This window comes from Sodiomyces alkalinus, assembly GCF_003711515.1.
Source record: "Sodiomyces alkalinus F11 unplaced genomic scaffold SODALscaffold_2, whole genome shotgun sequence".
NCBI classification, from domain to species: domain Eukaryota; kingdom Fungi; phylum Ascomycota; class Sordariomycetes; order Glomerellales; family Plectosphaerellaceae; genus Sodiomyces; species Sodiomyces alkalinus.
The window spans coordinates 2,431,514-2,455,365 of NW_021167080.1; the positions used below are offsets into that span (position 1 = coordinate 2,431,514).

A 23,852-nucleotide genomic window follows, 5' to 3' on the forward strand; every position below is an offset into this window, starting at 1 on the left:
AGTAATAGCATACTGGCACTGAACATTGTCATCGAATCTTGGTGTCTGTCTCTGTCTATCCGTAGAGAGATGGGGTCAGCAGGATAACTCGACGCTGCTTCCCCTGGAGATTGGACATCAAATCTGGCTGCGCAGCATCATCCTTGGTTTCGGGATATTTCTCCTCTCTATTTATAACCGAGCAATCCAATGATGATGACTCAACGTGGCTTATAAGGCTAGGCGCATTCACGATGCGTATTCAACGCCATAGAGTTGGAGTGGCAAGCCTCTGGCGTCGAGTGGCCATCGCGGGAGTACGACATGGAAAATACAAGTCCAAGTCTACAGTCTTAAGGCAGGGCAGTCCAAGCCGCCTGGAACTTTCCAGCTACCTTATCCGAACTGAGGACACGCTGCTTCCTTCATATTCAGTGATCCCTCAGTCGTGAATACAGCTATCGTGAACAGAACATGATGGGCTTCTTGAGATTGATCGGGATCGGGCTTGTCCTGCCCGCAGTGATCAACGCGATTGACCTGGACGTATCTGATCCGAGTAAGTCTTTCTTGCTCTGCACAACTGACAAAATGCTCTTCTTGTCCTGAAGCATCATACTCACATAACATCGTGAAGACTCCATTCGAAATGCAGCCGGCACGATTGCCCATGGCGCAATGTCGTATTACAACGGCAACGTGACGGACAACAAGGAGGTGAACAGTTGAAGCCCCATCCCAAGAGAACCCGCAGACAAGAAGCTGACCCTTACCCAGATGGTCGGAGACCTGCCCGATCCGTACTACTGGTGGCAAGCCGGAGCGCTCTGGGGCGCCATGCTGGATTACTACCACTACACGGGCGACCCCTCGTACAACAAGGCCATCATCGAAGCGGTCCTCGCCCCCGTCAACATGGGCCCGCATCACGACTACAATCCCCCGGAGCACTTCGACGAGCTCGGCAACGACGACCTCGGCTTCTGGGGCTTCGTCGTCATGTCGGCCGCCGAGCGCAACTTCCCGCAGCCCAACCCCGACCTCCCCGCCTGGCTCGACCTCGGCAAGAACATCTTCCGGACCCTGTCCTCCCGCTGGGACAACGAAAAGTGCGGCGGCGGCCTGTTCTGGCAGGTCTTCGAGTCGAACCCCAACGGCGTCAACTACAAGAACACCGTCACCAACGGCGGCCTCTTCCAGCTCGCCGCCCGCTTGGCCCGCGCCACGGGCGAACAGGTCTACAGCGACTGGGCAAAGCGCGTGTGGGACTGGTCCGTCGCCAGGGGGCTCATCGGGAAGAAGCTCGTCGTCTACGACGGTGCCCACGCCAGCGAGGGCTGCAAGCGCGTGAACCACGTCGCCTTCACCTACACCGCCGGTATCCACCTGCACGGCGCCGCCGTCATGGCCGAGGTCACAGGCGATAAGGCCTGGGAGGAGCGAGCGCATGGGTTGCTGGGCGCTGCGGCGGAGCATTTCTTCAAGGATTCCATCCTGTTTGAGCCTGCCTGCGAACCATCCGACATGTGCAATCACGACATGAAGGTATGTTTTCCCCTCTTTTTCTTTTTTTGTTTCTTTTTCCTTTTCTTGTTTCTTTTCCTAAGGCCTCCCGAGTCTGAACCTCCCGGCTGATATGGAGAACTCTCCCGCCTTTTCACAGTCCCTGAAAGGCTATCTCGCCCGTTTCATGTGGCAGTCCACCTATCACGTGCCGTCTCTCACACCCAAAGTCAGAGAGCTGCTCGAGGCGTCTGCGCGAGCTGCCGCAAAGTCGTGTTCGGGAGGCAAAGATAACAAGACGTGCGGTCAACGGTGGTATACTGGCGGCTTCGACGGTTCAGTCGGGCTGGGGCAGCAGATGTGCGCTCTCGAGACCATCCAGGGCCTTCTCATAGACCAGTCGCAGCCGCCTTTCCGTGGCGGCGATATCAAAGTGGTCCGAGACCTGAATTGGAAAAGAGCAGTAGCGCCCAAGAAGACCGAGCCCACGAAAGACGGCAAGCCTGAGAAACAGGGTAAGCCCAAGCTCAGAGACGAGGGACCCGAAGTTGACGAGCCACCCGAAGCAAACGAACCACCCAAAGTGGACGAGCCTGGTAAGCCGGCCCCCAATGTTCCCCAGGAATCCACAGATGTGGAAACGGGCGTGCCACCCGGTCAACTGCCACCGGACGGTCCAGGGCCAGCCATCCCGCCACCTGGAGTTCTGGGCCCCCCCGGCGCACCAGGGGATACAGCCACGGCACCGCAACCTGCCCCGGATGCGGTGCCTGACACTGTAGTCCCAGATTTTGGAGGACCGTTGGTGACGGATAATACTGAAGGCCCGGGTGCTCCTGCGGCCCCAGGTCCTGAAGAAGGCCCTGAAGAAGGCCTTGAAGCAGGCCCTGAAGAAGGCCTTGAAGCAGGCCCTGAAGAAGGCCCCGAAGCAGGTCCTGAATTGGGTCCTGAAGCAGGTTCTGACGCAGGTCCTGGAGCAAGCTCTGAAGCAGGCCCTGATGCTGGTCCCTCCGCAGGCCCAGACGATGCTAACTCTACCCAACATCCAGGATCAGCGGGCGGCGGCACACCCAGCGATGAGCCTGGTGGGCTTCGCAAGGACAGCAAGAAACCGAAGGCTGATGACGGAAAGGAGGAGGATGAGGAGGAACCAGGAAAGGAAGACAGTGAGGGCTTCGCGACGCTGGTTGGTCCGAACTGGTTGCTTCTTGGAGCCACGTCCCTCGCACTCGCACTTGGTATCGGGTGCACCATGTCCTTGTAAGCCCGGGAACATGGGCGCGGGAGAGTGGAAAAGGTGCGAAAGAAAACCAGAGAAGTCTTTGACTGTCTCGTGCTAGGAATTTGTTGGTTTCTTCTGCGTTTTCGGCTCACGTCAAGATTCGCGTTCTAGTTTTTAAAAGTCGCTTCATCTAGTCAGTCGGAGGAGACCAAGTAGAGAAGAGGTGCTGCAAAAGGGGTTGGGTCATCCTCAGTGTAATTAATATAATCGCACCACTTCCTCTCATCCTGTTGAAAAAGTGACAGGTTCCTTACGAAGTCATGAAAGCAACCCTCTCAGGCTCCGTCGAGGTTTGGAATCTCTTCCTTGTTCTCGTTTCTCGTCTTCAGGTGGCACTCCAGTGTCGTTGCATAAATGTCAACACGATAGAGCGGAGAACACCCTCGCCAAGATGATGCTTCGTTGTTCTGAAAAGGGGGAAACTGAATCAATTCCGTAATGCTTCTTTCATGCCTGTGGAAAATGTAACGCCAAATCGCAACGCCATTAGGGGGGTATAACTCCAAATAATCGGAGTACTGTCACGACGCCTAAACAAAACCCGCACAATACCAATATAACACGAGTGTCGCCGACTCATGTCCGTTTTGAAGTCAACTCCAAAGTCTCCTGCCATGCCCCCAAGTATAGATAGGGGCCACGTCTTGTGAGCCTGCGACCACCCATCCGCCCACTGCTGTCCAGCCATCTTCGACCGGCTTCCGTTCCGGGGTTTCGTCACGGCCGAGTCGAAACCGTGTCCTCGATTTGATTTGTTTTGTTTCTGCCCATGCATCCGTGAATGGGACATGGCGTATGTCCAAGATTTGGTGTGTATCTTGGGGTATTTTCTTTTCTTCTCTTCTTCCCCCCCTTTTTTGGCTTCGTCTTCTCCGTCCATTATAAGATCACCACAAGGGTACTGGCAAAATCGAGGGCCTATATGGCGAACTGGGCGGCAAATAAGACGCCGCATATTGACCAGATACGCAACAAATTAATCGCATTCTGGGAGGCTGCACTTGGTTGCGTCTCGACAGGTATTGGTTCGGTGCCAGTGGGCAAGGTCCCGTCATACAAGAAGCCGTCGGTGGCAACTAGGTCGTCGGCGGAGGTGGGCGGGGAGAGAAGATCGTTCGTGGTCGTTTCAGTTGGCTGTTCGGCCAGGGTGAGAATGCCCCATTGTACCTCGGTTCCACTCAATGTCGATTCCCAGGTAACCTCAGTCGGGCCCGTATGAATGCCGGCAACGTATCCGCTCCTCAAACTCGAGTATGCTGAACATGTGGCGGCGGTGGTACCACCGAGTTGGCATTCCAAATTGACGGTGCTATTATTACCTTTGGGTTAGCATGAACCATCCTGATATTCGGTTGATGCCCATGTGCAGAAGAGGAGTCGGACAGAGAGATAGAGAGAGGCGCAGGGCAAGGTAGGGGCGAGGTTCCAGGGGGGGAAAGGGACATACTAAGTCGACGTCCTGGTGCCTTCGAACCGTAGGGTCTGATCACCCTCGGCAAAGATAAACGGAAACTCGAGAGCGAGATCGCAGTGGTGCGATATCGTTTGCGGGGCGCAGAATATAGTATAAATCGTCTCGTCGGCATTCTAACGTCCAAAATGGTCAGCCAATGCGGACGCTAAGAGCACAGCCACGCAGACCGGGTTGTTTGCGTATCCCCCTTACACTTGTGACAATACTTCCTCGGACCAAAGACCATGACTTGGACGAGTAGTACGGTAGGAAGATGGGAACCGTGGTCTCGTCTTCGGCGCGGCTGCCACACGTCAAGAGACAGAGCGAGAGCAACACGAACAACGGCTGTGGGTGCTTCATTGTCGCAGGAGAACAAGAGGCCTAAAGACCACCACGTCGACCGGTTATTGGCGGGTTATGGGTCGTCGCAATCGGAGCTTTACACGAGAAAAATGGTGTCGAGAAAGCTCAGTGGATTGATGTCGGTCAATTCGATCTGGGCGTCTTGGGGATTCTTGATGGGCAAAGCGGTCGGTATGTCGTGGAGAAATGCAAAGCAAGGTAGTCGACAATGACCGTGCGCTACGCTATGCGAAGAACTGGGACGGCGATTCTGAGCGACGACTGGAAACAAGAGAATCGCAGGCAGCGTCGTCGAGGAGGAGGCGACGAGGAGGAGGACCAGCGGACGAGAGAGATGAATGTGGGAAAGGCACAGGCTTTCGAAGCTCGCTCCAGGGAAGCAAAATGAAGTAATACCCGTAATCCGTAATTATCCTCTAGTCACCAACCGGCATTTGGATGACAAGAAAATGGCAAGGCTAGGCATGCGACGGCGCCCAGCAAAACCAGCCAGAGAGAAATTCAGGCACTTTTGCCATCTGTTCGCGGTTCTCTCCTCTCCTCCTCTTTCGTATTCTCTGGGCGTGCTGCCGGCGTGCCGTCGGTCCTCCACTGAGCGTCAGAGCCAAGGTCTGGGCTTGACGGGTGCTAAAAGGGCCCTCGATTTTCTCTGTGCGCCAAGCGCCAAGACCCTTGGTGGTGAACCCTGTTGAAGCCTTGAGGGGCAAGTCGAAGAGGCGGGCGTCCAGCGACCTGACCAGGACCATACCTATTCCAGTACCTATTCAGAATATGGTTAATAATATGATACTAACCTCAGAAAAGAGGTCCCCTTTCCTCGCCCTGTTTTCATTTTCCATGTGGAGTGCATCTCGAGACTGCCGGCCGGGACGGGAGTGGGGCAAGAGGACAAGACCACTCGTAAGGCAGTATAAATGGTTCAGCTAAAGAATGACGAGGACGACACATAACAGAGCGGGTGTGCCGATACCGGGCACGAGGGCCAAGAACACGGACAGTACGAAATAGAAAAAAGCGTGAGGAGGGAAGAACGGGAGGCGGGCTGCAGAAACCAAGGATAGCAGGAACGTACGAATACTGTACGAATACTCCATTGTTGGACAAATGCCAAGCATGCTCGCCGGTCTTGGCCAAGTCACGTTGGCTGACTTGCCAAGTTTCACAGTGAGTACGGAGTACATACGGAGTACGCCCATGTCTGATCATGTGCCGTGGTTTACATAAGCTTGAGATGAAGCCCACAGCTAAGGTAATTGTATCCCTACTACCTGAGGTAATAACGACTAACTCTGGAATAACCTCACTGTAAGGCGATGGACTCCCTCACACAACCGTCCTCGATATAATTACGGCTCGTATATCCTCGCCGTTGATGTCGATCTCTTCTGCCAACACTATACAGACGTTTCTGTGGGTTCTTGGGGGGGGCGGGTTTCTTTGTTCCGTTCTTGTATAGCTGAAAAGAAGAGAGATGGCATCCTGACCTTAGTCCTCCGTCTCCGGCGCTCTGAGGTCGCCTCCCCTCTTCATCAAAGACTTCCTCTCGCCGTCCTGGATGAGCTCCTCCTCAACAACCATGGCGTGCTCCTCCTCACCTATGCGCAGGCCCGCACAAGAAGCGATAAAATCGCACAGCATGGCCTCGGCGGCCTGCGCATTGCCGCTGAGAACGTGATTATCGCCTTCGAACAGTTGGAGCCGCCCGTTTCTCCGGTCGCCATACATAGAGAACAGCCTCTCCGAGCACGTCGAGCTCAGCGTGCGGTCCGCCGTGCCGTGGAGAAGAAGCAACGGCCGCGGCGCCAGCTTGCGTATCCCCTCCGTCTCCGCCGTCTGGCTCGCCACCGTCGCGCAACCGACCACCCGCTTGTCGCCGCCCGCGACCGTGAACACCGGCGCCCCTCCGAAGGACCACCCCACCAGGATGAACCGGTTCAGCCCGTACATGTCCTCCAGGTAGGCCATGGCCGCCCTGACGTCCTGCACGCAGTATCGGTTCCGCGCCGGCGCCCGGTAATCCAGCCGTAAGGTGGGGATCCCCGTGCTCAACGTCGCGAGCTTGCATGCCAGGGACAGGTAGATGGAGCTTGGTCCTGTAACGCCGCCGCCCGCCCCGGAGAGGAGTATCGCGGCTGTGCGATGGTGAGTTGTCGGTGCCGGTTTGATGAAGTCCGGGGGCATGTGAAGGAATCCCGACACGAAGCCATCCAGTCCTTCGTCGACATTGATGGTGAGAGCTTCGATCACGGCTGCTCTGTGAGCCCTTTTTTCCAGCCTGTCAAGGTGAGGCGGGCAGGACAACCCCCTATAATCGTTCATCGACTTCGCCATCGTATTTACGGGTTCAGGCCCCTCTGCGGATAATGAGGTTCGCACTGCCGTCGCCATTTCTTTGCTTGGGGTCTCCGTTCAATAACTGGAGGTCCTAGTAACGAATTCTCAGCTCTCAGATCAATTGGAAGTGTTCCCAGCATCACTTGTAAAACGCACAATGTTGATATCTGTAAGAGTGTTGCAGTTACGCACTTGTGGCTAACCCTCTCCTCATCATGATGTCAACCCGTTGACGGAAATCCATCTCACGTAATGCGCCATTGGAAATACCTCGCAATTCATTACGTGCTCCATTCCTGTACACCCTCAAAGAGACACACCCATAAGGTAGGTTCTCCCTTTGAATCCAAGTCTTTGCACTAAACCCCATCTCCGCTCTTTCCCCCCATCTTTCGGAGCCCATATCCTGTGATATTAAGCCCTGGCGTCCTGCCTTACATACGACACCCGGTCTTCAAGTCTCGGTTTCGCATCAGAACATCATCACACGCACTCTCTCGCCAATTAATTGGCAATCGACAATTAACTTCCCAAAGTCCCTAAAGATGTTGGCCATTGGGGCAGTCATTGGAGCTCTTTTCTTCATCCTTATCATGATGAGTGCCATAGCTGGTTGGTTGTATTTGACATACACTATACCCGCTCGATCTTCGTTGGCCTCCCAATATAGAACAGGACATCTGGAGCAGAGGCGCCGATTGGTTGAACAAATTGTTTCTTCCGAGAGCGGCATATATGCGCGTGAAGTCCAGAAGACTCGCCTGTCGGTTTCCTACCCTCGGTCAAAACCACACCGGGCGGTATGGTCAACACCGATTTCTGACTACCTCATCATGCTGCCCGGATACTAGGATAGCAAACAAAGAACTTTGCTCAACAAACAAAAAAAGGACGAAAAAAAAAACCCCCAACGCTGTTTGTGATAATAAGCACTCGTAACGACATGAAACATCCCGGAACCCAGAAAACACTGAAACGGTACTAGACCTCGGGGAGGGGCTTCCGCTGGCACACATGCTCGAGCTGATGCAACCGAATAAAGGTCATGGTAGGGCGTGACAGTCAAGCAAGAGGGGCCTGAAGCTATGCGAAAACAGACCAGCTTCTTAGTGCTCAATACGATCCTCCCTTCCGTCGAGCCAGCTGGTGCAGTTGACGCACCGAAGGGCCTGTTGTTATCCTCGTCAGTTACCGAAGATCTGTCAGGGCTTGCTATGGGAAAGAAACACGAAGGTGGGAAAAGTGGGGTGAAACAAATAAAACATCAGGAGAGTAGTGAGACTCACCGCTTCGTTCACCCGTTTCCTGCAGTACTTGCACTTCTTTGTGTGTTTGATGATGGGGTCTGTGGAAAAAACCTGATAGAAGTGCGCGAGACCCCAGAGGGAAAGACCAACACAGAAGAACGAGACGACATTATTGAAAAATGAGCTATAGGACATGTCGTGTTAGTTGCCGCGATCGTCATTGTGCAGGACGACGCCCCTCGGTAGAATAAAACACCATGACAATGTGGTGACAATGGGAGCTAAACTTTGGTCCAGGCTTGCTGGGGAAAGTCGATTGAAGACTTGCCCTAGGCAACCCGTAACGCCCGGGGAAGACAAGGAAACTGATGCAGACATACCCATAGGCAAGTACAACGGCGCCATCATCTTTGGCACGCGCAAGGGTGGTATAGCCCGATTCACGCTCATATCCGGGGCCCGGCTTAAGAACGGCGAATTTCTCTTCCATGTTACGGTTGATGGGGAAGATGACAGACAGGGGTGGCATCAAGATGTTATTCACGAACGAATTCACCAGGGTGGTGAAGGCCGCAGCCAATCTATGAGGGGGGCGCAGTGAAATATACGTCAACATCGAACGGCCATTAGATGCGATGAAGGAGAGCAAGAGAAATGGCTAGGGTTGGGTTACTAACATGAGACCGAACGCTATCTCGAGGATATTCCCCTGCATCGCAAAATCGATGAAACCTGCCCAGAGGCGGCGAGCCCTGTGGCCGCCCCGGGCGAGGAGGCTCCTCTCTTCATCGTCGCTTGACTCGTCGAGATGCGGCAAAGTGCAAGATCCAAATGAGCGGAACGGGTCTCGGACGATCGATGACATGATGATGGAAAGAAGAGAGACGGTAGATGCAGAGATATCAATATTTTGTCAGTGGCTGGCTCAGGAGGTCATAGTAAGGTGGTTTCGGGCCTCGCCGGTTGGGAATGAGCAAGTGAAGTCGCTCCCACGGTATAATTACTGACGGCCTTCGATAGAAATGGGGAATCGATGTTGCTACAATGAGAACAATCCCTGGAGCTGTCCATGCAGTCTGTGCACTGCACCACGCTGCGCTTATTATGCAATTCGATGCGACGCTACGGGACGCGATGCGCCACGGCAAGGAGAACGGTTTGTCGAAGTAAATGGAATGCTGGTTGATGAAGGAAGGTAAAGAGATCTCGAGGTAAAAGGGGCGGGATGGCGTCCTAAGTTACCGCCCGCTTAGTGCCATCAGGGCAGGGCGTTGGCCAAGATATTCCGTCGATTCGTCCCCACTTCTTACCCATGTACGGATACTAGGCCTTCCATCGTCAACTCCAGATTCGCTCAAGATCAAGATGTCTATTCGAGCTCTACAATTCGGTCTAGTACGAGGCTTGCATACGAGGATCTTGCTGTGCACAGGAAAATATCTCGTGTTTGCCGATGAAAATAGTATGATGTACAACGTCGTCAGTTGGCTTAACTCCAACATGACCATCAAGTCTTAAAGTCACATCGCAAATCGTAATCGGCCTCCCCCTAAAAGAGGACGGCCAAGCCGCGTTTGTTCCCGTTGAATCGGACCTAGAGATGGCTTCCGTCCAGCTCCTCCCAGTTTCCATGGGATGAGATGAAGATGACGTGGTGCAGAAACCCTCCCAGCAAGATCAAAATTCACATATAGCCCTCACGACTCGGTCAGAGGGGTACCCTGTGCGATCTTGCTCTCGCCGTACTTCTTGAGACGAATGGCCTGAATAGCGATGAATCCAGAAGTGTCCATGGGCGAGAAAGTGTCAAGAGAGTCCATCGACGCATCTTCCTCGCTGTAGAGGTTGCTGGTCTCGCTGCTGCGGCCGATCGTGTAAGCATTGCCCTCTGTAAAATTATGTTAGTAATGAATGTCCTTTCGACGACGATTTGGCCAGATACTGGCGAAGGAGCCCGCCTGAATAATCCCTAACGGGCTATAGAGGTCACCAAAGATCGGATCAGGATGATACATACTATAGACCACCATGCGGACAACTCCGTCCACGTTTTGCTGGGAGAAGATAATGGAATTCTCAACCAGCTCTCTCTCCGGCGAGCTGTTGATTGGTCAGCATTCCCATCCCCCTTTGAAATGAAACACGGCCTCGAGATCAGGCCCCGATTCCGCTCCCCAGTTCAACCTGCAAGGGCACAGAGGGATGGGTGGGTACTCACAAATACATGCCGTTGTACAGCTGTCGACTCCAAGAGATAGTGCAGAACTGGTCGCGAAGTTCGCGAACCTTGCTGTCCAGTACCAAGCCTTCGAGGTCGACATGGGCGAGGCGAAGGATGGTCAAGCCTGGTGAATCGTAGCAACCTCGGCTTTTCAGGCCTAAAGTACCATTAGTTTGAAACTGTCTTAACAACGGGTATACCTAGCCATACCAATGAAACGGTTCTCGACCTAACAAAAGAGGAAACCGTCGTTAGCAACAGTCAGGGATAAGAAAAGTGCCAAAGAAGACTCACAATGTCGACACGTCCCACGCCATTGTCATGACCGATGCGGTTGAGGAGCTTGAAGAGCTCCACGGGGTCGGTGGCCTCTATTCCGTCTTCAGTGACGACCTTGGTAGGCACGCCCTTGGTAAAGTGAATCGTGAGGTGGTATGGCTTATCAGGGGCATCGAGCGGGTCAACGGTCATCTTCCAGAGGTGCTTTGGCGGCTCATGGTCCGGATCCTCGAGGATCCCAGCCTCGTAGCTGCAATGGACGAGGTTCTCATCCATACTACAACCGGTCAGCTTCGGACAAGTCGAAACCGGCCAAAACAGACGTAACTGACCTCCACGGAGCTTTGGGGGTCGAGGAGACGGGAATGTCGTTGACCCGAGCGTACTCGAGGAGGTCCGCCCGACCCTTGAATTTACTGATGAAAGCCTCAATCCTCCAAGGAGCGATGATCTTCATCGAGGGCGCCAGTGCTTCTGAGTGTTAGTGGGTACTTTTGACAGGACATACGCAAAGAGTAGACGCGTACCTAGCCAGGCGAGTTCACTAACGCATAGCATGTTAGAGAAAATACTTCCAAGTCATTATAAGGGAGATAATGGGGAGCAAGCATTGACACAAAGCAATGAGCTTCGCCGAATGCGGAGGATAATACACGTACAATCTGACTTGGTCGTTGCCCTTGCCGGTACAGCCGTGGCTGAGACTATCGCAATTGAACTCCTGTGCCACGCGAACTTGTCTTTGCATATGTGAGTGGTATGTTCTACTACCTGGAAGATAGGTAACTGACTTACTCGCGAGCGATGATTGGGCGGGCCAAGCTGGTCCCTAGGAGATACCTGTCCTCCTGTATGAAATGTTGTTATTAGCATGCCTTGTCCGTATGGTGTTGTCTCTGGGTAGTGGTGGTGGATATAGTCTCTGTTTATTGAGTCTAGGGACCCACCACGTGAGACCGACTTACGTAAATAGCGTTGCATTGGACAGCTCTGAAGACTATCTCATTGACAAACTGGGCCTGGAGGTCTCGAATGACCATCCTTTCAGCTCCAAGCATGAGTGCCTGTTGTCGAACTTAGCATTCTGATTGATGGTGACGGACAAGGTAAAACGAAATACCTTCTTTTCGACCTCCTCCCAATCTTCCTCCTGGCCGACGTTGGCAAGGAAACACTATGATCGTGGTCAGACATGAATTACTTGGAAGAGTGGAAGGGGCATGAACATACGACGACGGTGTAGCCATCATTGATCAGCCATTTGAGGATGGTGGAGGTATCAAGGCCTATAAGCACAATCCATCAGTCATGCGGTTGATGGATGTGCAGTCCAACACTTGGGAACATACCTCCGGAGTAGGCGCTTCGTAAGATGTCAGTTGGCTTCTTATATGATATGAAGGAGTGCCAGAGAACTCACAGACAAACACGGCCCTTGGACATGATTCCGGTTATTGGCAGTACACGGATGATTGGGTGTTTTTGAGCCGGGAGATGAAAATACAACGGACTGTATTGCCTAGTATAATTTGAAAAGACGTTCGAAGAGAAACGTTCTTGGGCAGACGTTATGACGAGGTTAAAAATCGCAAAGATGGAAACGGCGAACCTTGCCTTTGCTGCATTCCCCGGCCCCAGGGAAAAGTTTTGTGGGACGCCGCCAATTGTATGTGAGTGTGAGTAATAATTGTTGGTTTGTGCGCTGAATCCGGTATCGGAATGACAAGGGCTCGAGATACAGATGGCGTGTCAACCTATGTATCTCGTAGGTACGTACACTACCTACCTAAATTAGCAGCTGGAAGCTACCTAAGGTACCTTATGAATGACTCAAGAAAATACACGAATATAAGGTACATAAGTTACTTCGTATGTCGACGGGAGATAAGGAACCATCGAGATCTCCAGGGAGAGAGCCGCTGAGGATTGCCTGTCCTATAACTGCAGCGAGTGAACATCGCCATATTATGACTCGTTGTCGAGATGCCCCAGAATATTTGTTGCGAGATGAAGAGACATAACCAGGCCATGTGTCCCGATCGGTTCCCGTTAACGGTCAGGATTCCATCGTCCGGTTGGCCCTTCTTCTTTCCCGACATCGAGACATCGACTTCTTCGTTGTGGCGTCTTTTTTCCACCTCTTACGCAGTCCAACGGCCCGACCGGCAAACACTCTGCCCTTCTTTTCATTGGTGCTTCTGTCGTTCGAGAAAGTAAATCATCGTGTGTCGGGGGTGCAATCAAGCCTGGCAATTCTGTTAGCCTCCTTGGAAAACCTGGCCAAATCCTCATCCTGCAAAATCTTCTCCAGGGCTTCAGCCCATAATGTCAATCGCGGCACGGATGTACTAGGAATAAGATCAGGTGAACGACTTGTACGACGATGAATTACGGTGAAGACATCCCTGGTTCCTGAAACGTCTTCCCTCGATTTTCATATATTGCGACCCGTGACACCTATTTGATATAAATATATGGTGTCACAATTATGCAACATCTCTATCTACGTGGATGAACCGTCCTTTGCCTGCTCTCTGCCCCACGATATGCTTCTCGATCTGCATCGCCGTCGACCTAACCCGGGCTAGTTCATTCCCGTCGGCCAGGGGTGTGTCCTCGCTGATGCCGAACCCGTACCGTAGCCGAAGGGTCTGTATCTTGCCCCAGTCGGTCGTCCAATCGACCTGGGTGCCCTGACTATTCTGCATGAGAGCACCGAACCAGGTCCCGCAACCGGTGAGATCGAGATATTCGAGCCTGTACAAACTCTTGCTGAGCTTGCGCAGCAATATGATGGCCTCAATCCAGTCGTCGTCGAGGCTGTGCGAGTAGGGACCAGTCCCTCCGTACTGATAGGACCGTCCCTGGTTACCCACGACCGTAGTGAACTTTGCGTTAGGCGTCAGACTGGGTTCTGGCCAGTAGGCTAGGCTCAGGTGCGTTAAGGTGGGAAGCTTGCCAGCCAGGGCGAGGAGCTGTTTCCACGATACTGTGGGAGATTCTGACGGGCTAACCGCGAGGGAGAGATGGGAAAGATTAGGAAGGAGTTGTTGGGGAAGGGACGGGAGAACTGCAACGTCCCATGAGTCCTGGACGGTTTCTGAAGAGGATTGTAACGCTGGGGGGAAGAGAGTGTTTGTGAGTTCTTTGACGGTTATGGACCGGCCAAGTGAACCTGACAGATCGAGGAAATAGACGTCTCTGTTTAAAGAGGCAATGATTTCGGCATCGGGAAATTTCTCCGCGCCGGGAATCTGTGATTGAGTATGAGCATCGGCGTGAACATCCGCATTGTTGGCATGGGCATCCTCGTCGTCAACCAACCCCGCGGGTAGTAGGATGCTTCTCAGATCAGCAACAGTGACACCTCGATCACCCCCAAGACTCAGATACTCAATCAACAACGACCGCACGCGGCTGTGTAGTGACGGTAGGTAGTATCGATTGTAGACACTTTGAAAATCCCAGTCGCTTACCATCTTCCGCAGCAGCTTGTCCATTAGAGAGCCCTGATCCGGTGAGTAAGTCCCAGGTATCTTGTGGAAGTTGAGATGGCGTTCATGGTCGCGTTTGCTCCGCCTCCCCGGTCGAAGAACATTGTCACGTCTTTCTAACCAGCTGCGAGGTGGGCGCGGCCCAGGGGGCAACCTCCTTCCATGGTCATCTACTCGCACGGGTCTCCGAGGTGGAGGGGGAGGTGTCTCAGGGATTTGGAGGATCTGCCGGAGGGCCGGAGGAAGAGTCGCGGGCTGTGCGCTGGATGATGCCGTGGACACAATGGATGAATAAGAGACGGGCGAGGTGACAGAGTATGGATGGTTAGACGAGACTAGAGATGCCCGACGTAAGTCGGCCAACAGTTCGTTGACCCCTTTCGGCTGTCCATCTATACGGGGTGACATTAGCTACAGGGAACAAAAAGCTACAGAAGAGTGGACAGCAGAGGTTCGGAACTCGGCATTACCGGCCTGAGTCGATCTCGTGGACCCAAGAGAAGCTGGAGCCGTGGACTGTGGCTTGGAGTACTTGGCTTGATGATGTCGTTTCTTGGGCATGTCACAAGGCAGTCGCGGGCCGGTCGCGTGGCTGGGCTTCACGATTTCAGCGACACAAAGGTGGGGGACGTTCGGGGTAAGGTATGGAGTCCGGAGGGCTCCAAGCAAACAACTAAAGATTAGAACGGAAGAGGAGGGTAGAAAATGTGTACGTTGGAGGCGAGTTGTAGATTGCCTGCAGTTCAAACTCGGAGTCTGAGTAAAAGAGAGAGAAGCACAGTGCATTGGGAGTAAGGGCACACCGAGTGGCCAAAGTCTACAGTAATACTTCGTAGTTGTCCCGTTTTAGCTGGCTGGACTCCGTGGTCTCCACAACGGGTCTGGCTCCCCTGTCCCGTTTTGGTTCCTGTTTAACGCCAAGATGACCTTCTGGTAGCGCTGTAGGGCTGTTTTCTGGCCAGAATGACTCATATATGCCTTTCTTTACCTATTTCTGCTCGGATACAAGACACGCTCGCGTCTTCGCTTCCTATCTGATACCGTTTGAGCTAGCTACCTCACGGTCCGCGGTGACTCGTTCCAGTAAGGTATTTATCCGTACCTTACGACGTGATACAGTATAGACACTGTATGATGGTGAGAGTGCCCCTCCCCCGCGATGGTGGGTCGCACGTTGGAGATGATAAGAGCTGATAAGGTGAGCTAGGTACCTGTAACATTGTCACACTCGCGAGTGACACTGCCTCCTCCTCCCGTCATACCGGACCTACAAACAGGTAAGGTTGGCAATACCGTATGATTCCTACATATGGCCATGTTGACACTTAGGTTAAGCAAGCACAACAAGCAAAACAGGGAAGTAAGGGGCCTTTAACAAACACCTGGTCCGTGCTGTATGTATTTTCGGGAGAAGGCACGGAGTACTTCGGCAGGTACCTGCATGGTGAACAGGTCACCGGGTATCAGCCGTCCTCCTAAATTGGTTGCACCGCTCTGACACGACAGACGACACACTATTACACTGCAAGTATACCCGGCCACCCCCCTCTGATGACCAGCGTAATAGCGATTCATGGGCGACTCTCTGCACCACTGCCTGTATGCTTTCATCTGCGGTAGCGGGTCACTTCCTCCCAGCCCCTTGACCATCGGTGCGCGATCGGAGACCCGTTCCATCCTCCTACTCCCAGACGGGCCCGTCCCCGTTCTGGCACCTATACGAGACACACATCCACACGCACTCATCACTACCTGGCATATCGGCTATATATGGGTCGGTACACCAAGCTTGAGGCCGCATCCTAGGCCGCAATCTAGAATTCTGGGTATTCGTTGCACAGGGACAGCTAGCGCCGACATGCTCATGCGGAGAGCAGCGCTCCGTCAGGTTCGTCTCACTATGCCATCTCCCCCTCCTTCATATTCGCCAAGTCGGCGTCAAATGGGAGCTGGTGTTTGAGAGCTCTGACATGAACGCCTGCGGCCCTTGTGTCGGATGAACCCCATAGGTCATTTGGAGAGAATGATCTGCAACCCGAGCCCTCCATGGTATGTCTGTGACACGCTCCTGGCCTCAGTCGAACACGATATCTGCGTCTTTTGAGCTCCATAATATGCCCTGTCACATGGACTGGATGTCCGTCATGCCGGCGCTGCCTGCAGAAACCTGCCCTAGCTCAGACTCTCTGTCCGGACTTTGTTCCAGAAGGCCAAGACCAAGGGCCTTTGATTTCGGCCTCGGATCATCGGGCGGCCCCTCACCATACCGCCTTAAAAAGTTCAAAGCCCGAGAGCCCCATGCCAACATGGATGGCGCTCACCTAATATGTCGGGCCCGCTTCTGTGAGTATGGACGACAGTTGAATGGCCACGCTGATGGGCACTGCGTGAATTCATGCGCCTGAAGGGTTGGTCTGACGATTCGATCTGACGCGGTGCATCCCTTTCTCCTCCCCTCTTGACCGGACAGATCATTTGAATCCCATTCACTGGACGATACCGTTACGCATGCAGGTACTGGCGTCCTTCGCTCCTCGTCTGTCGGAGACACGGCCTAGGCAAGGCCAGCTGCTTCCTTATTCCACCCCCCTGGCGTCGCCTAAATTGACCTGAAGAGAGTCGCCCTGACCGCCTAACTTCGAATCTTACCAGGTTCTAGGTGTCGTTCTGTGCCATGCAGTCCAGATAGAGGCTGCTCTGAAAGTAAAGTGATTGTCCGTGAGGCCACACACAAGATCTTGTTTAACGTTGCATCCTCGAGTCGCGTGCTCATTGGCATAGACATGCCGGTATGAAACTGACGCGGCAAAGAGGGGCGGGATAGTACATCTCACACGGTGTTCGCGAGGTGAGAATCCCTTTCCCCCGGGCCCCAACAACAACAACAACAACAACAACAACAACAACAACAACAACAACAACAACAACAATGGCAATGACAATGACAACAGACCACTCGGCCCATACAGACAAGAAATCAGTACCCAAGTCGGATACCGAATCAAGGGACAAGCATATGACGAGTTTGTTAACCGGATTGAGCTGAGTTAACCCAGATTAGACCTTGCTAGCATGTCGTTGGGCAGAGACAAAACCTTTAGAAGTACCGCCAAAAGGGATTCGAGTTGTGAGAAGGAAGAGGGGGGAAATAGAAGGGAAAAAAGAAGAGAAAGGAACCAGCCAGTGATCTGACGGCAATCAAGTAAGCTTGCACCGCATAATGGGAACACTATTCAGTAGTCAACGTCCTATTGCCACGAAGAAGGCAGAGTAATATGAACAGTATGGGTTGGAACGAGGATCACCGAACCTGATCGGGAAGGGGAATGTGAATGAGTATGAGAATTGTCCTTGTCTCTGGAGTGAAGAGATGCGAAAAGGACGTCCCAGAAAGCTGCAGGCATGCCGAACCCTTCGCGCCCTGTGGGACACTTGTCGGCAGATGAACGGTCGCAACCCGTATTCGGCATGGCCATGCCGAGAAAATGCCCCCGGCAAATGTTTTTGAATTTTCGTCACCGCCATGAAATTAGTCAAGTCTAGCATCACTGCATTGCGATATGCATGTCATCGGGTTCCCGAGCCCGCTGAAACGAGAGCCGGAATGGATGGACAGATGATGACAGGCGAGTAAGGTAGGGGCGTGCTCCGTCATGTTCGCTGTTTACCTATTCACGACACCCACGACAACTCCTGCAGCTTGCTGATCCAATGTACTCGAGATTCGAGGGCTTCAGCAGTTCCACTTGCTTTCTGCAGACAAATATAGAAGCTTACAACCGTACTTGGATCTGTGTAAGCGGGACTGGAGACTCCTAGACAACAATACTGACCGTAGGTAGACAGATTGGTGTGTCGGTCAAATGCGTCAAGGTCAGTGTGGGGATTGTACCTAAAAGGAGGCACCGTCTTCTTCACTTGCTGCCGAATGAGCTCGTTCTGTTGTCCACGGGAGTGACCATAACGAAGATTTATCGGCCACGAATACTTGGTCGCACTGCAGAAGCCCAACGGGGCTGTCTCCTGGAAGCAAATCGAATGACGGTGTGGGAAGGACTAAGAGCTTCCTAAGTGATGGTGCGCCTCCCATAGTCGTTGCAACTCCCGATCTCGATTACCCACACCCAATTCTTGGGAGACACCGAAAGAAGGGGCCATGATACTTGGGCAAAGCGGGCATTGTTTTTTTTCTGGTGCGTTGGCGATTCTAGGTCGATAGAATGGAACGGGGAGAGGGTTAGAGGAGACCTTTGCAAAGGAATATTTTCGAAAGTGGGATACGAGATCCAATGCAATGGACGAGGCGGAAGTCGAAGGCCGCAATGGGAGCCTGCAGAAAGCAGAGGCGGCAACAAGGAGGAAGTCGCAACCCAGCAATAGCAACATACGGCACTTGGAAGTCGGATGTAATTATGTAATTACGAAGTACAGGTATAGTTGGGAATCGATGCTTGGCTGATACCTCCTGATTGGTCACTGGTCGCACCTCATCCCCGCCACCTTCTTAACAGGATCGGTTCATTTAAGAGTGGGTCATTATCGTTGTGGGTCCGTCGACCCTATCAACATTCGCTCTTGACCTCACCGGCCTCCTTTGACCGAGAACTTTCCCGGCAGGTTTTCCTCCCGACTCACCCCTTACGACCTTCATGGCGTCGTCCCATCGGCCTGCCACGCTCACGGAATGCAACTAGAATTCTCCGCCTACATTCCAAGTCATTTTCTGACACTTTATCCACTCTACACCTTACCCTTATAACGCTTGTCCAACGGGAAGGTGGCCGTCCTCGCCGAGCGATTGACGACATCACTCTCCTTGAACAGAGACAAGCCGAACTTTTCCACGGACGGTCCCAAGTGTGTCAGCTCTGGTAGCAGCACTCAGTATGTGCTATGCCACCTCATCCTTTCTAATGTCGTCAGTTGAAACCATGAGTGAGCTACGCCCACTCACGGCTCCTTAACCCGATGGCTGTCCCAGTGACTAATCGGCGGGATGCGCTTGACGTCCCTGGAAACGAACCGGGAAAGAGGCATGTTATGCATATCTAATCCTGGCCTTCTCGTGTCAGGCGTACAAGTCCCATACGAGTTCCCCATATGCGTCCCTGCCTATGTAGGTATTCTCATGTCAGCCATCGACCACATCCAGCGCCACATCCAATCTGCTGGTGTCCTCTGTCTTGACTGACGCTTTGCTAGTGACTCGCATGTCACAAGCCCACCACCCATCCGCGGTATTTTTTCTTGCTCGCCTCAATACCTGGAGGGAGACCCTGGAATCGATTCTAGAGCTGGAAGGAGGTGATATGTCATTTGTCACCTAGTACAAGATCTGAAGATCCCTGGACCCAAAAATATGGGGTAAGCAGCATTCCCACCTGTCACCGCTGACGTTCCCTATGTACAGCAAACACAACCAAATCCAGTTATACTTCTTTCAGAATGGCATCACTGGACTCTGGTTTGGGCTTCCCAGGGTGATGACCACCTATGCCAGGGAGCAGGAACCTGAAGGCATCAGACGGTGCGTTACTACCTACCAGGTAGACTCTGCATAACGTACGAGCAAACTACGGACACACCACACTTGGAGCCAAGCCATGCATCCTAAGCTGGCGCCATTATTGTCTCTCCACTGCGCCTGCGGTCGAAGACTGGAGTCCTTCCTTCACCGGTAAGACGGTGTATTTTTTTCTTTACCCAGCAGACATCGCCTTCTTGACCTACAATTCCATTCACGACGGATCGCGAGCGCGGGTTCGTCCGTCTGGCTTGTTGTCTGAACAGCCCGTGGCCGAAAGGGCTCGTCTGCTGCCTTTTCAAGCTTTCACACTGATCGCAACAGAGACTCTGTCGACTTGACCGACCGAGCTTCCCAAGACGGATATCGGCCGACTGTCAAATGTCCATCACTCTTCAACATGTCGTCTCACCCAGTCTTGATGGGCTAGGCGCTTAATTGGGTGCTCTTCCTCAGATAACAGGTCAACTAGGCACTCATCCAGGAATCGCCATTTAAGACCATGCATCTGACGTGCTAGTCCATGTATAACTCGGGCCTGTGCGTATCGAGCCCGTATTCGCCTACTCGTGGCCTCCCTGTCTGCACGGCTGGTAACGGGAACCTGCACAAACCTCACGGCCGCAGTTTTCTTTGTCATGGCTGTTGCTGTCGATTTCGATTCTCGGAGGCCGTGGTACCTTCACGTGGATCACCCAGATGGCATCCATGCCATTTTCTCTGCTGGCCCGACAATTTGGAAACGTAGCAGAGCAGGCAGTTCATTTCTCTTTTCTTCTCGGATAACTATCCACGCTAGTGGTCGGAGAAGTTATGAGCCACTCGATACAATGGCGTTCTTCGCTCTTATCTTACGGAACATTGCTCGGCACTGTAAGCTCTCTTACTGGGCTCTCCATGATCTCCGGGTGTCGAGGGATAGCTATTAATGGCTTCCAACCATCGCCAATTATCTCATCAGGGGTTGGCTGTCTACAGCTTATACTCATCAGCTGCAGCTTTGCGCCATCGCAGAGCTGCCCATGCTCGCCCACTCGTCCAGCACGGTTGCTTACTCTCTTGATTGAGGCTGTTGAAGTGAGATTCACCTTGGTGAGACAGCCGAACCTCCCCCTGTCCAGCCTGCAGTTTGTCATGAGTCGATTGATGTCGTTCCCACCAGCTGTCGATGATCGTCAAAGTGAGCTGCATCTGTCTCGTCTTCGTAGTACTCACCGGACCGCCAACTACCTTAGACAGGAAGAGCTACAGCTACCCAGAGCCTTGGACACTTGGCATGCAGTTCGCTCCATTTGCTTTTGTATATGTATTAAGTGGGCACCATCCATATCCATCATGGGGGCCGTGTCTGTTAGCTCAGTCGTCAGTTCTCTAACCTCATGCAAGCAATCCGATGACACGGGACGGAGACTTTCAGCCAATCTCTTTGCAACTAACTCGTTATAGCTGACCTGTCGACGTCAGTGTGGGAGCATGGCGGGACTCGCGGCCTTCAGGCAACCTCGATCCAAGTGGCGGAAAGTGCATGGCCGTCGTTCACATCCTACCATTGCGGCTGCGGCCAACCGTGGTGGACTATTGATAGGCCAGGGAAACTCATCCTCAATCAAATTGGTGTTTGTGGCGTTTCAACTTAGCCCTTGGGAGACGGGTTGCCGCATATCTGATGCATGGGAGGGTAGAAGCAAGGAGCATGCGCCTAGCGAGCCCGGGCGTCGGAGCATTGTCTTTCTTATGTTCATCAAAGAGGGGCGGCGGCCTCGACGATACCCGGGCAACAAACTGCCCAGGCCTGCCGCCGTGGGGACGTGAGACAAATCTACCTTACCTATCTTAGGTACGTACAGTACCATACGGTGAGTTACCGGTACAGGATGAGACGACAAGGAGGAGACCGGAAACGAAGCCACGGGACCCTGGGAGGCCACTGGACAAGGATAGGTCGAGGCCCAAAAAACCGCCCGATACTTCGCCGCCCGATACTTCGACTGCTTTATTTGGCAACAAAGATCGCGACAACGTTGATAGACCTTCGGCGAAGCAAGTATCGAAGCACGAACTCTCCGCAGATATGGCCCTGACGAATCATTGTGGGTGGGTCGAAGCGAAATCCTCGCTCAATAGCTCGGCGAGCAGCATACCAACCAGGCCATTCTCGTCAACGATGCAAACGCTCATCTGTCATGGCCTCATATCAACCAGGAAACAAGGATCTTCTAGCTCCCCACAATTTCGATGTCCCTTCTGCCGTGATCTCAAGAATCTGCACCACCACTCCTTACATGCGAAGATGCATCCCCACTATCCCTCTTCCGAACTTCAACTTCGCAGCGCTTCTGGAAGTCATCCATCTATCTGTGCGGGAACATTCTATGTTTCCATTTGTTCTCGCTCTGTGCCACCTCCATCAACAGTCGCGTGCTGAGCTCTGACCCTGGAGTGCATCCTGGGTGCGAGCCTTGGTCGGCCATATTAGGAGTTGCAGGGGGAGATATATAGGTCGCCGCACCTCCTTGGAATATGCACATTATCATTTTCCCTACAGAGGACCTATTTCTCTGATCCTTTCGTTCGGTTGTGTCTTTCTTTTTACCTCTTTCTACCTTCTTCTTCTTTTACCCTCCTTCCCGAGAAAAGTTACAACATATGCGTCTCACTCGCATTAGTGAGCCAGTCAATCAGCTTTTCTCAAGAAGTCCCTACCACTTAGACGACGAATTAAACCGCCTTCGAGTCCGTTATCGCGGCGCATTCCATCGTCTTCCATTCTCATACCTTGTATTTATCTCCACTTGAGAATAATTGAGGGAGGGAAAAGAGCCCTCCCCCGGTTATAGGTGAGTGATGGATTCCCCTCACTCGGGATCTGCTCCTGGGCGAGAGGACTCTGCGGCAGTGTCGTCGAAGAGTAGCAAGATTGGACGTTAGGTTCTGGCCCAAGGCTGCGGTCTCTGCGTTCGATATGCTCCGATCGCTGGTGCCCATCCTATTCGTTAGGGCCATCTGCCCATCCTCCCCCATCGGCAGCCAGGGAATATTATTGCAAGCATGGGGGAGCCAGGCGCTGATTGTCCAGTAGGAATCACGGTTGTGAGCTCTGAAGCTGCAAGTCACATCCCTTCCCGAAGCACTTTTTTTTTTATCGACGTGAATGGCGCCCGAGAGCCGGTGTGGAGGGTCGGCAGAACCCTTGGGCCGGGTCACTGCCACTGACGGGCAATTATCTCGACAGCAGCCGGGCCCCGGAGCGCGGAACTGGACGGACTGTGCTGACGTGGGCTGAATGAGCCAGATTCCCAACTTGTGAGGATCCGCTGGCGGACTCCTAGAGGTTAGACCAATCGCCAAGACTCCTTCTCGAACTGGTAGCTAATACGCGTCCATGGCTCATGGTTTGAAGAGGGCCAAGGATTTCGGCAACGAATCTCACAGCGCCAGATCGAGCCTGTATTACTGTACGGCGGCCACAGCATCGCTCATCGCGTCTGAAGACGGTCGGATGAATCCCAAGGTAACCTTGTCCCATACTTCCCCCATGACACATTTTTTCTTTCCAGTCTTGTTCTGCCTCCCTTGGTGGGATCAACGCGGCTCGGAGGGGGGGGGGGGGGAAGAAGAAAAAAGAAAGGAAAGGAAGAAAGAAAAACCCCCGGTCAGCACATTCACTTCAAAGTCGGTGGGGGTGAATTCAAGGAATTTTCCCACAGGGCTGGCCAATAGCTATCTGCGACCATCGAGTGGTCACACGGACAACGCAGTATAAAAAAAGAACCAAAAAAAAAAAGAAGAAAAAAAGGCATAGGAGCCAGTTTGATACCAAGTGTGGGGGAAGCAAGATGATACGGGAGGCGCCGAGGTATGTAACGATTTGGCGATTTCAACGCCGCATCTCGTCTTTTCTCTTCTCCCCCTTGCCTTTTCTCCCCTTCCTTTTATTATTATTATTATTATTATTCCCCCCCCCCCTCTCATGGTTGTCTGTCTTTTTTTCTTCAAGATTTTCTTCAAGGGGTAGGGTGGGACGTGTGTCCAGGATTTTGACTGGACGGCGTGCAAGGGATGCATATGGGATGGACTGCAAGTAGGAACGCAGCCTGCTCAAGTACTACACCGACCCGATTACATCTCTCCCGACATCTGGAAAGTGCTGGGGCCGGGTGGTCGAGGTCA

General features: G+C 52.9%; 10 protein-coding genes across 10 annotated transcripts; 4 read left to right on the forward strand and 6 right to left on the reverse strand.

Moving 5' to 3' along the window:
• Positions 1-456: 456 nt before the first annotated feature.
• SODALDRAFT_338315 (mannan endo-1,6-alpha-mannosidase-like protein) lies at positions 457-3,414 on the forward strand (the record flags this gene model as incomplete). Its single annotated transcript, XM_028612768.1, has 5 exons — positions 457-538; positions 617-696; positions 757-1,524; positions 1,643-1,945; positions 3,331-3,414. The coding sequence occupies 5 exons, from the start codon at positions 457-459 to the stop codon at positions 3,412-3,414; spliced, it is 1,317 nt and encodes a 438-aa protein (XP_028468364.1).
• Positions 3,415-3,682: 268 nt separating this feature from the next.
• Positions 3,683-4,580, reverse strand: SODALDRAFT_321886 (hypothetical protein; the record flags this gene model as incomplete). Its single annotated transcript, XM_028609661.1, has 3 exons — positions 3,683-4,073; positions 4,212-4,351; positions 4,431-4,580. The coding sequence occupies 3 exons, from the start codon at positions 4,578-4,580 to the stop codon at positions 3,683-3,685; spliced, it is 681 nt and encodes a 226-aa protein (XP_028468365.1).
• A 1,401-nt stretch (positions 4,581-5,981) lies between these two features.
• SODALDRAFT_376341 (alpha/beta-hydrolase) lies at positions 5,982-7,178 on the reverse strand (the record flags this gene model as incomplete). The annotated part of the gene is made up of 4 exons (XM_028614807.1): positions 5,982-6,858; positions 6,924-7,028; positions 7,074-7,084; positions 7,167-7,178. 4 exons carry the CDS (start codon positions 7,176-7,178, stop codon positions 6,069-6,071), a joined length of 918 nt encoding a protein of 305 aa, XP_028468366.1. The 3' UTR covers positions 5,982-6,068.
• Positions 7,179-7,895: 717 nt separating this feature from the next.
• On the reverse strand, positions 7,896-9,157 carry SODALDRAFT_99233 (gated mechanosensitive channel). The gene is made up of 4 exons (XM_028615839.1): positions 8,842-9,157; positions 8,545-8,745; positions 8,204-8,348; positions 7,896-8,086 (listed from the first exon to the last, which is right to left on the reverse strand). Exons 1-4 carry the CDS (start codon positions 9,027-9,029, stop codon positions 8,024-8,026), a joined length of 597 nt encoding a protein of 198 aa, XP_028468367.1. The 5' UTR covers positions 9,030-9,157; the 3' UTR covers positions 7,896-8,023.
• Positions 9,158-9,208: 51 nt separating this feature from the next.
• Positions 9,209-9,682, forward strand: SODALDRAFT_356571 (hypothetical protein; the record flags this gene model as incomplete). Its single annotated transcript, XM_028613921.1, has 2 exons — positions 9,209-9,320; positions 9,513-9,682. 2 exons carry the CDS (start codon positions 9,209-9,211, stop codon positions 9,680-9,682), a joined length of 282 nt encoding a protein of 93 aa, XP_028468368.1.
• SODALDRAFT_330292 (argininosuccinate synthase) lies at positions 9,532-12,284 on the reverse strand. The gene is made up of 14 exons (XM_028611169.1): positions 12,085-12,284; positions 12,014-12,027; positions 11,895-11,950; positions 11,785-11,838; positions 11,630-11,728; positions 11,460-11,512; positions 11,324-11,404; positions 11,192-11,208; positions 10,997-11,135; positions 10,680-10,941; positions 10,596-10,614; positions 10,383-10,542; positions 10,182-10,264; positions 9,532-10,052 (listed from the first exon to the last, which is right to left on the reverse strand). Exons 1-14 carry the CDS (start codon positions 12,105-12,107, stop codon positions 9,862-9,864), a joined length of 1,251 nt encoding a protein of 416 aa, XP_028468369.1. The 5' UTR covers positions 12,108-12,284; the 3' UTR covers positions 9,532-9,861.
• Positions 12,285-12,904: 620 nt separating this feature from the next.
• SODALDRAFT_330293 (hypothetical protein) lies at positions 12,905-14,904 on the reverse strand. The gene has a single exon (XM_028611170.1). It carries the CDS (start codon positions 14,564-14,566, stop codon positions 13,151-13,153), a length of 1,416 nt encoding a protein of 471 aa, XP_028468370.1. The 5' UTR covers positions 14,567-14,904; the 3' UTR covers positions 12,905-13,150.
• A 695-nt stretch (positions 14,905-15,599) lies between these two features.
• On the forward strand, positions 15,600-17,097 carry SODALDRAFT_356573 (hypothetical protein; the record flags this gene model as incomplete). The annotated part of the gene is made up of 9 exons (XM_028613922.1): positions 15,600-15,641; positions 15,726-15,863; positions 16,010-16,110; positions 16,168-16,207; positions 16,237-16,501; positions 16,629-16,694; positions 16,839-16,866; positions 16,940-16,947; positions 17,012-17,097. 9 exons carry the CDS (start codon positions 15,600-15,602, stop codon positions 17,095-17,097), a joined length of 774 nt encoding a protein of 257 aa, XP_028468371.1.
• On the reverse strand, positions 17,024-17,977 carry SODALDRAFT_330296 (hypothetical protein). Its single transcript, XM_028611171.1, has one exon. The coding sequence runs from the start codon at positions 17,632-17,634 to the stop codon at positions 17,407-17,409; it is 228 nt and encodes a 75-aa protein (XP_028468372.1). The 5' UTR covers positions 17,635-17,977; the 3' UTR covers positions 17,024-17,406.
• A 2,327-nt stretch (positions 17,978-20,304) lies between these two features.
• On the forward strand, positions 20,305-21,238 carry SODALDRAFT_99473 (hypothetical protein). Its single transcript, XM_028615840.1, has one exon. It carries the CDS (start codon positions 20,496-20,498, stop codon positions 21,126-21,128), a length of 633 nt encoding a protein of 210 aa, XP_028468373.1. The 5' UTR covers positions 20,305-20,495; the 3' UTR covers positions 21,129-21,238.
• Positions 21,239-23,852: the final 2,614 nt, after the last annotated feature.

What these genes read in the sequence shown, in the direction of transcription:
- SODALDRAFT_99233 (XM_028615839.1), bottom strand. Translation starts at nt 9,029, where the DNA reads ATGTCATCGATCGTCCGAGACCCGTTCCGCTCATTTGGATCTTGCACT. An exon ending in GAGATAGCGTTCGGTCTCAT is followed by an intron (nt 8,746 to 8,841) that starts GTTAGTAACCCA and finishes CCCCCCTCATAG; the next exon opens with ATTGGCTGCGGCCTTCACCA. An exon ending in GGAAACGGGTGAACGAAGCG is followed by an intron (nt 8,087 to 8,203) that starts GTGAGTCTCACT and finishes GGATAACAACAG; the next exon opens with GCCCTTCGGTGCGTCAACTG.
- SODALDRAFT_330292 (XM_028611169.1), bottom strand. Translation starts at nt 12,107, where the DNA reads ATGTCCAAGGGCCGTGTTTGTCT. An exon ending in ATGATGGCTACACCGTCGTC is followed by an intron (nt 11,839 to 11,894) that starts GTATGTTCATGC and finishes CCACGATCATAG; the next exon opens with TGTTTCCTTGCCAACGTCGG. An exon ending in CGCCCAATCATCGCTCGCGA is followed by an intron (nt 11,405 to 11,459) that starts GTAAGTCAGTTA and finishes ACATATGCAAAG; the next exon opens with ACAAGTTCGCGTGGCACAGG.
- SODALDRAFT_330293 (XM_028611170.1), bottom strand. Translation starts at nt 14,566, where the DNA reads ATGTCACCCCGTATAGATGGACAGCCGAAAGGGGTCAACGAACTGTTG.
- SODALDRAFT_330296 (XM_028611171.1), bottom strand. Translation starts at nt 17,634, where the DNA reads ATGGCCATGCCGAATACGGGTTGCGACCGTTCATCTGCCGACAAGTGT.
- SODALDRAFT_99473 (XM_028615840.1), top strand. Translation starts at nt 20,496, where the DNA reads ATGAGCCACTCGATACAATGGCGTTCTTCGCTCTTATCTTACGGAACA.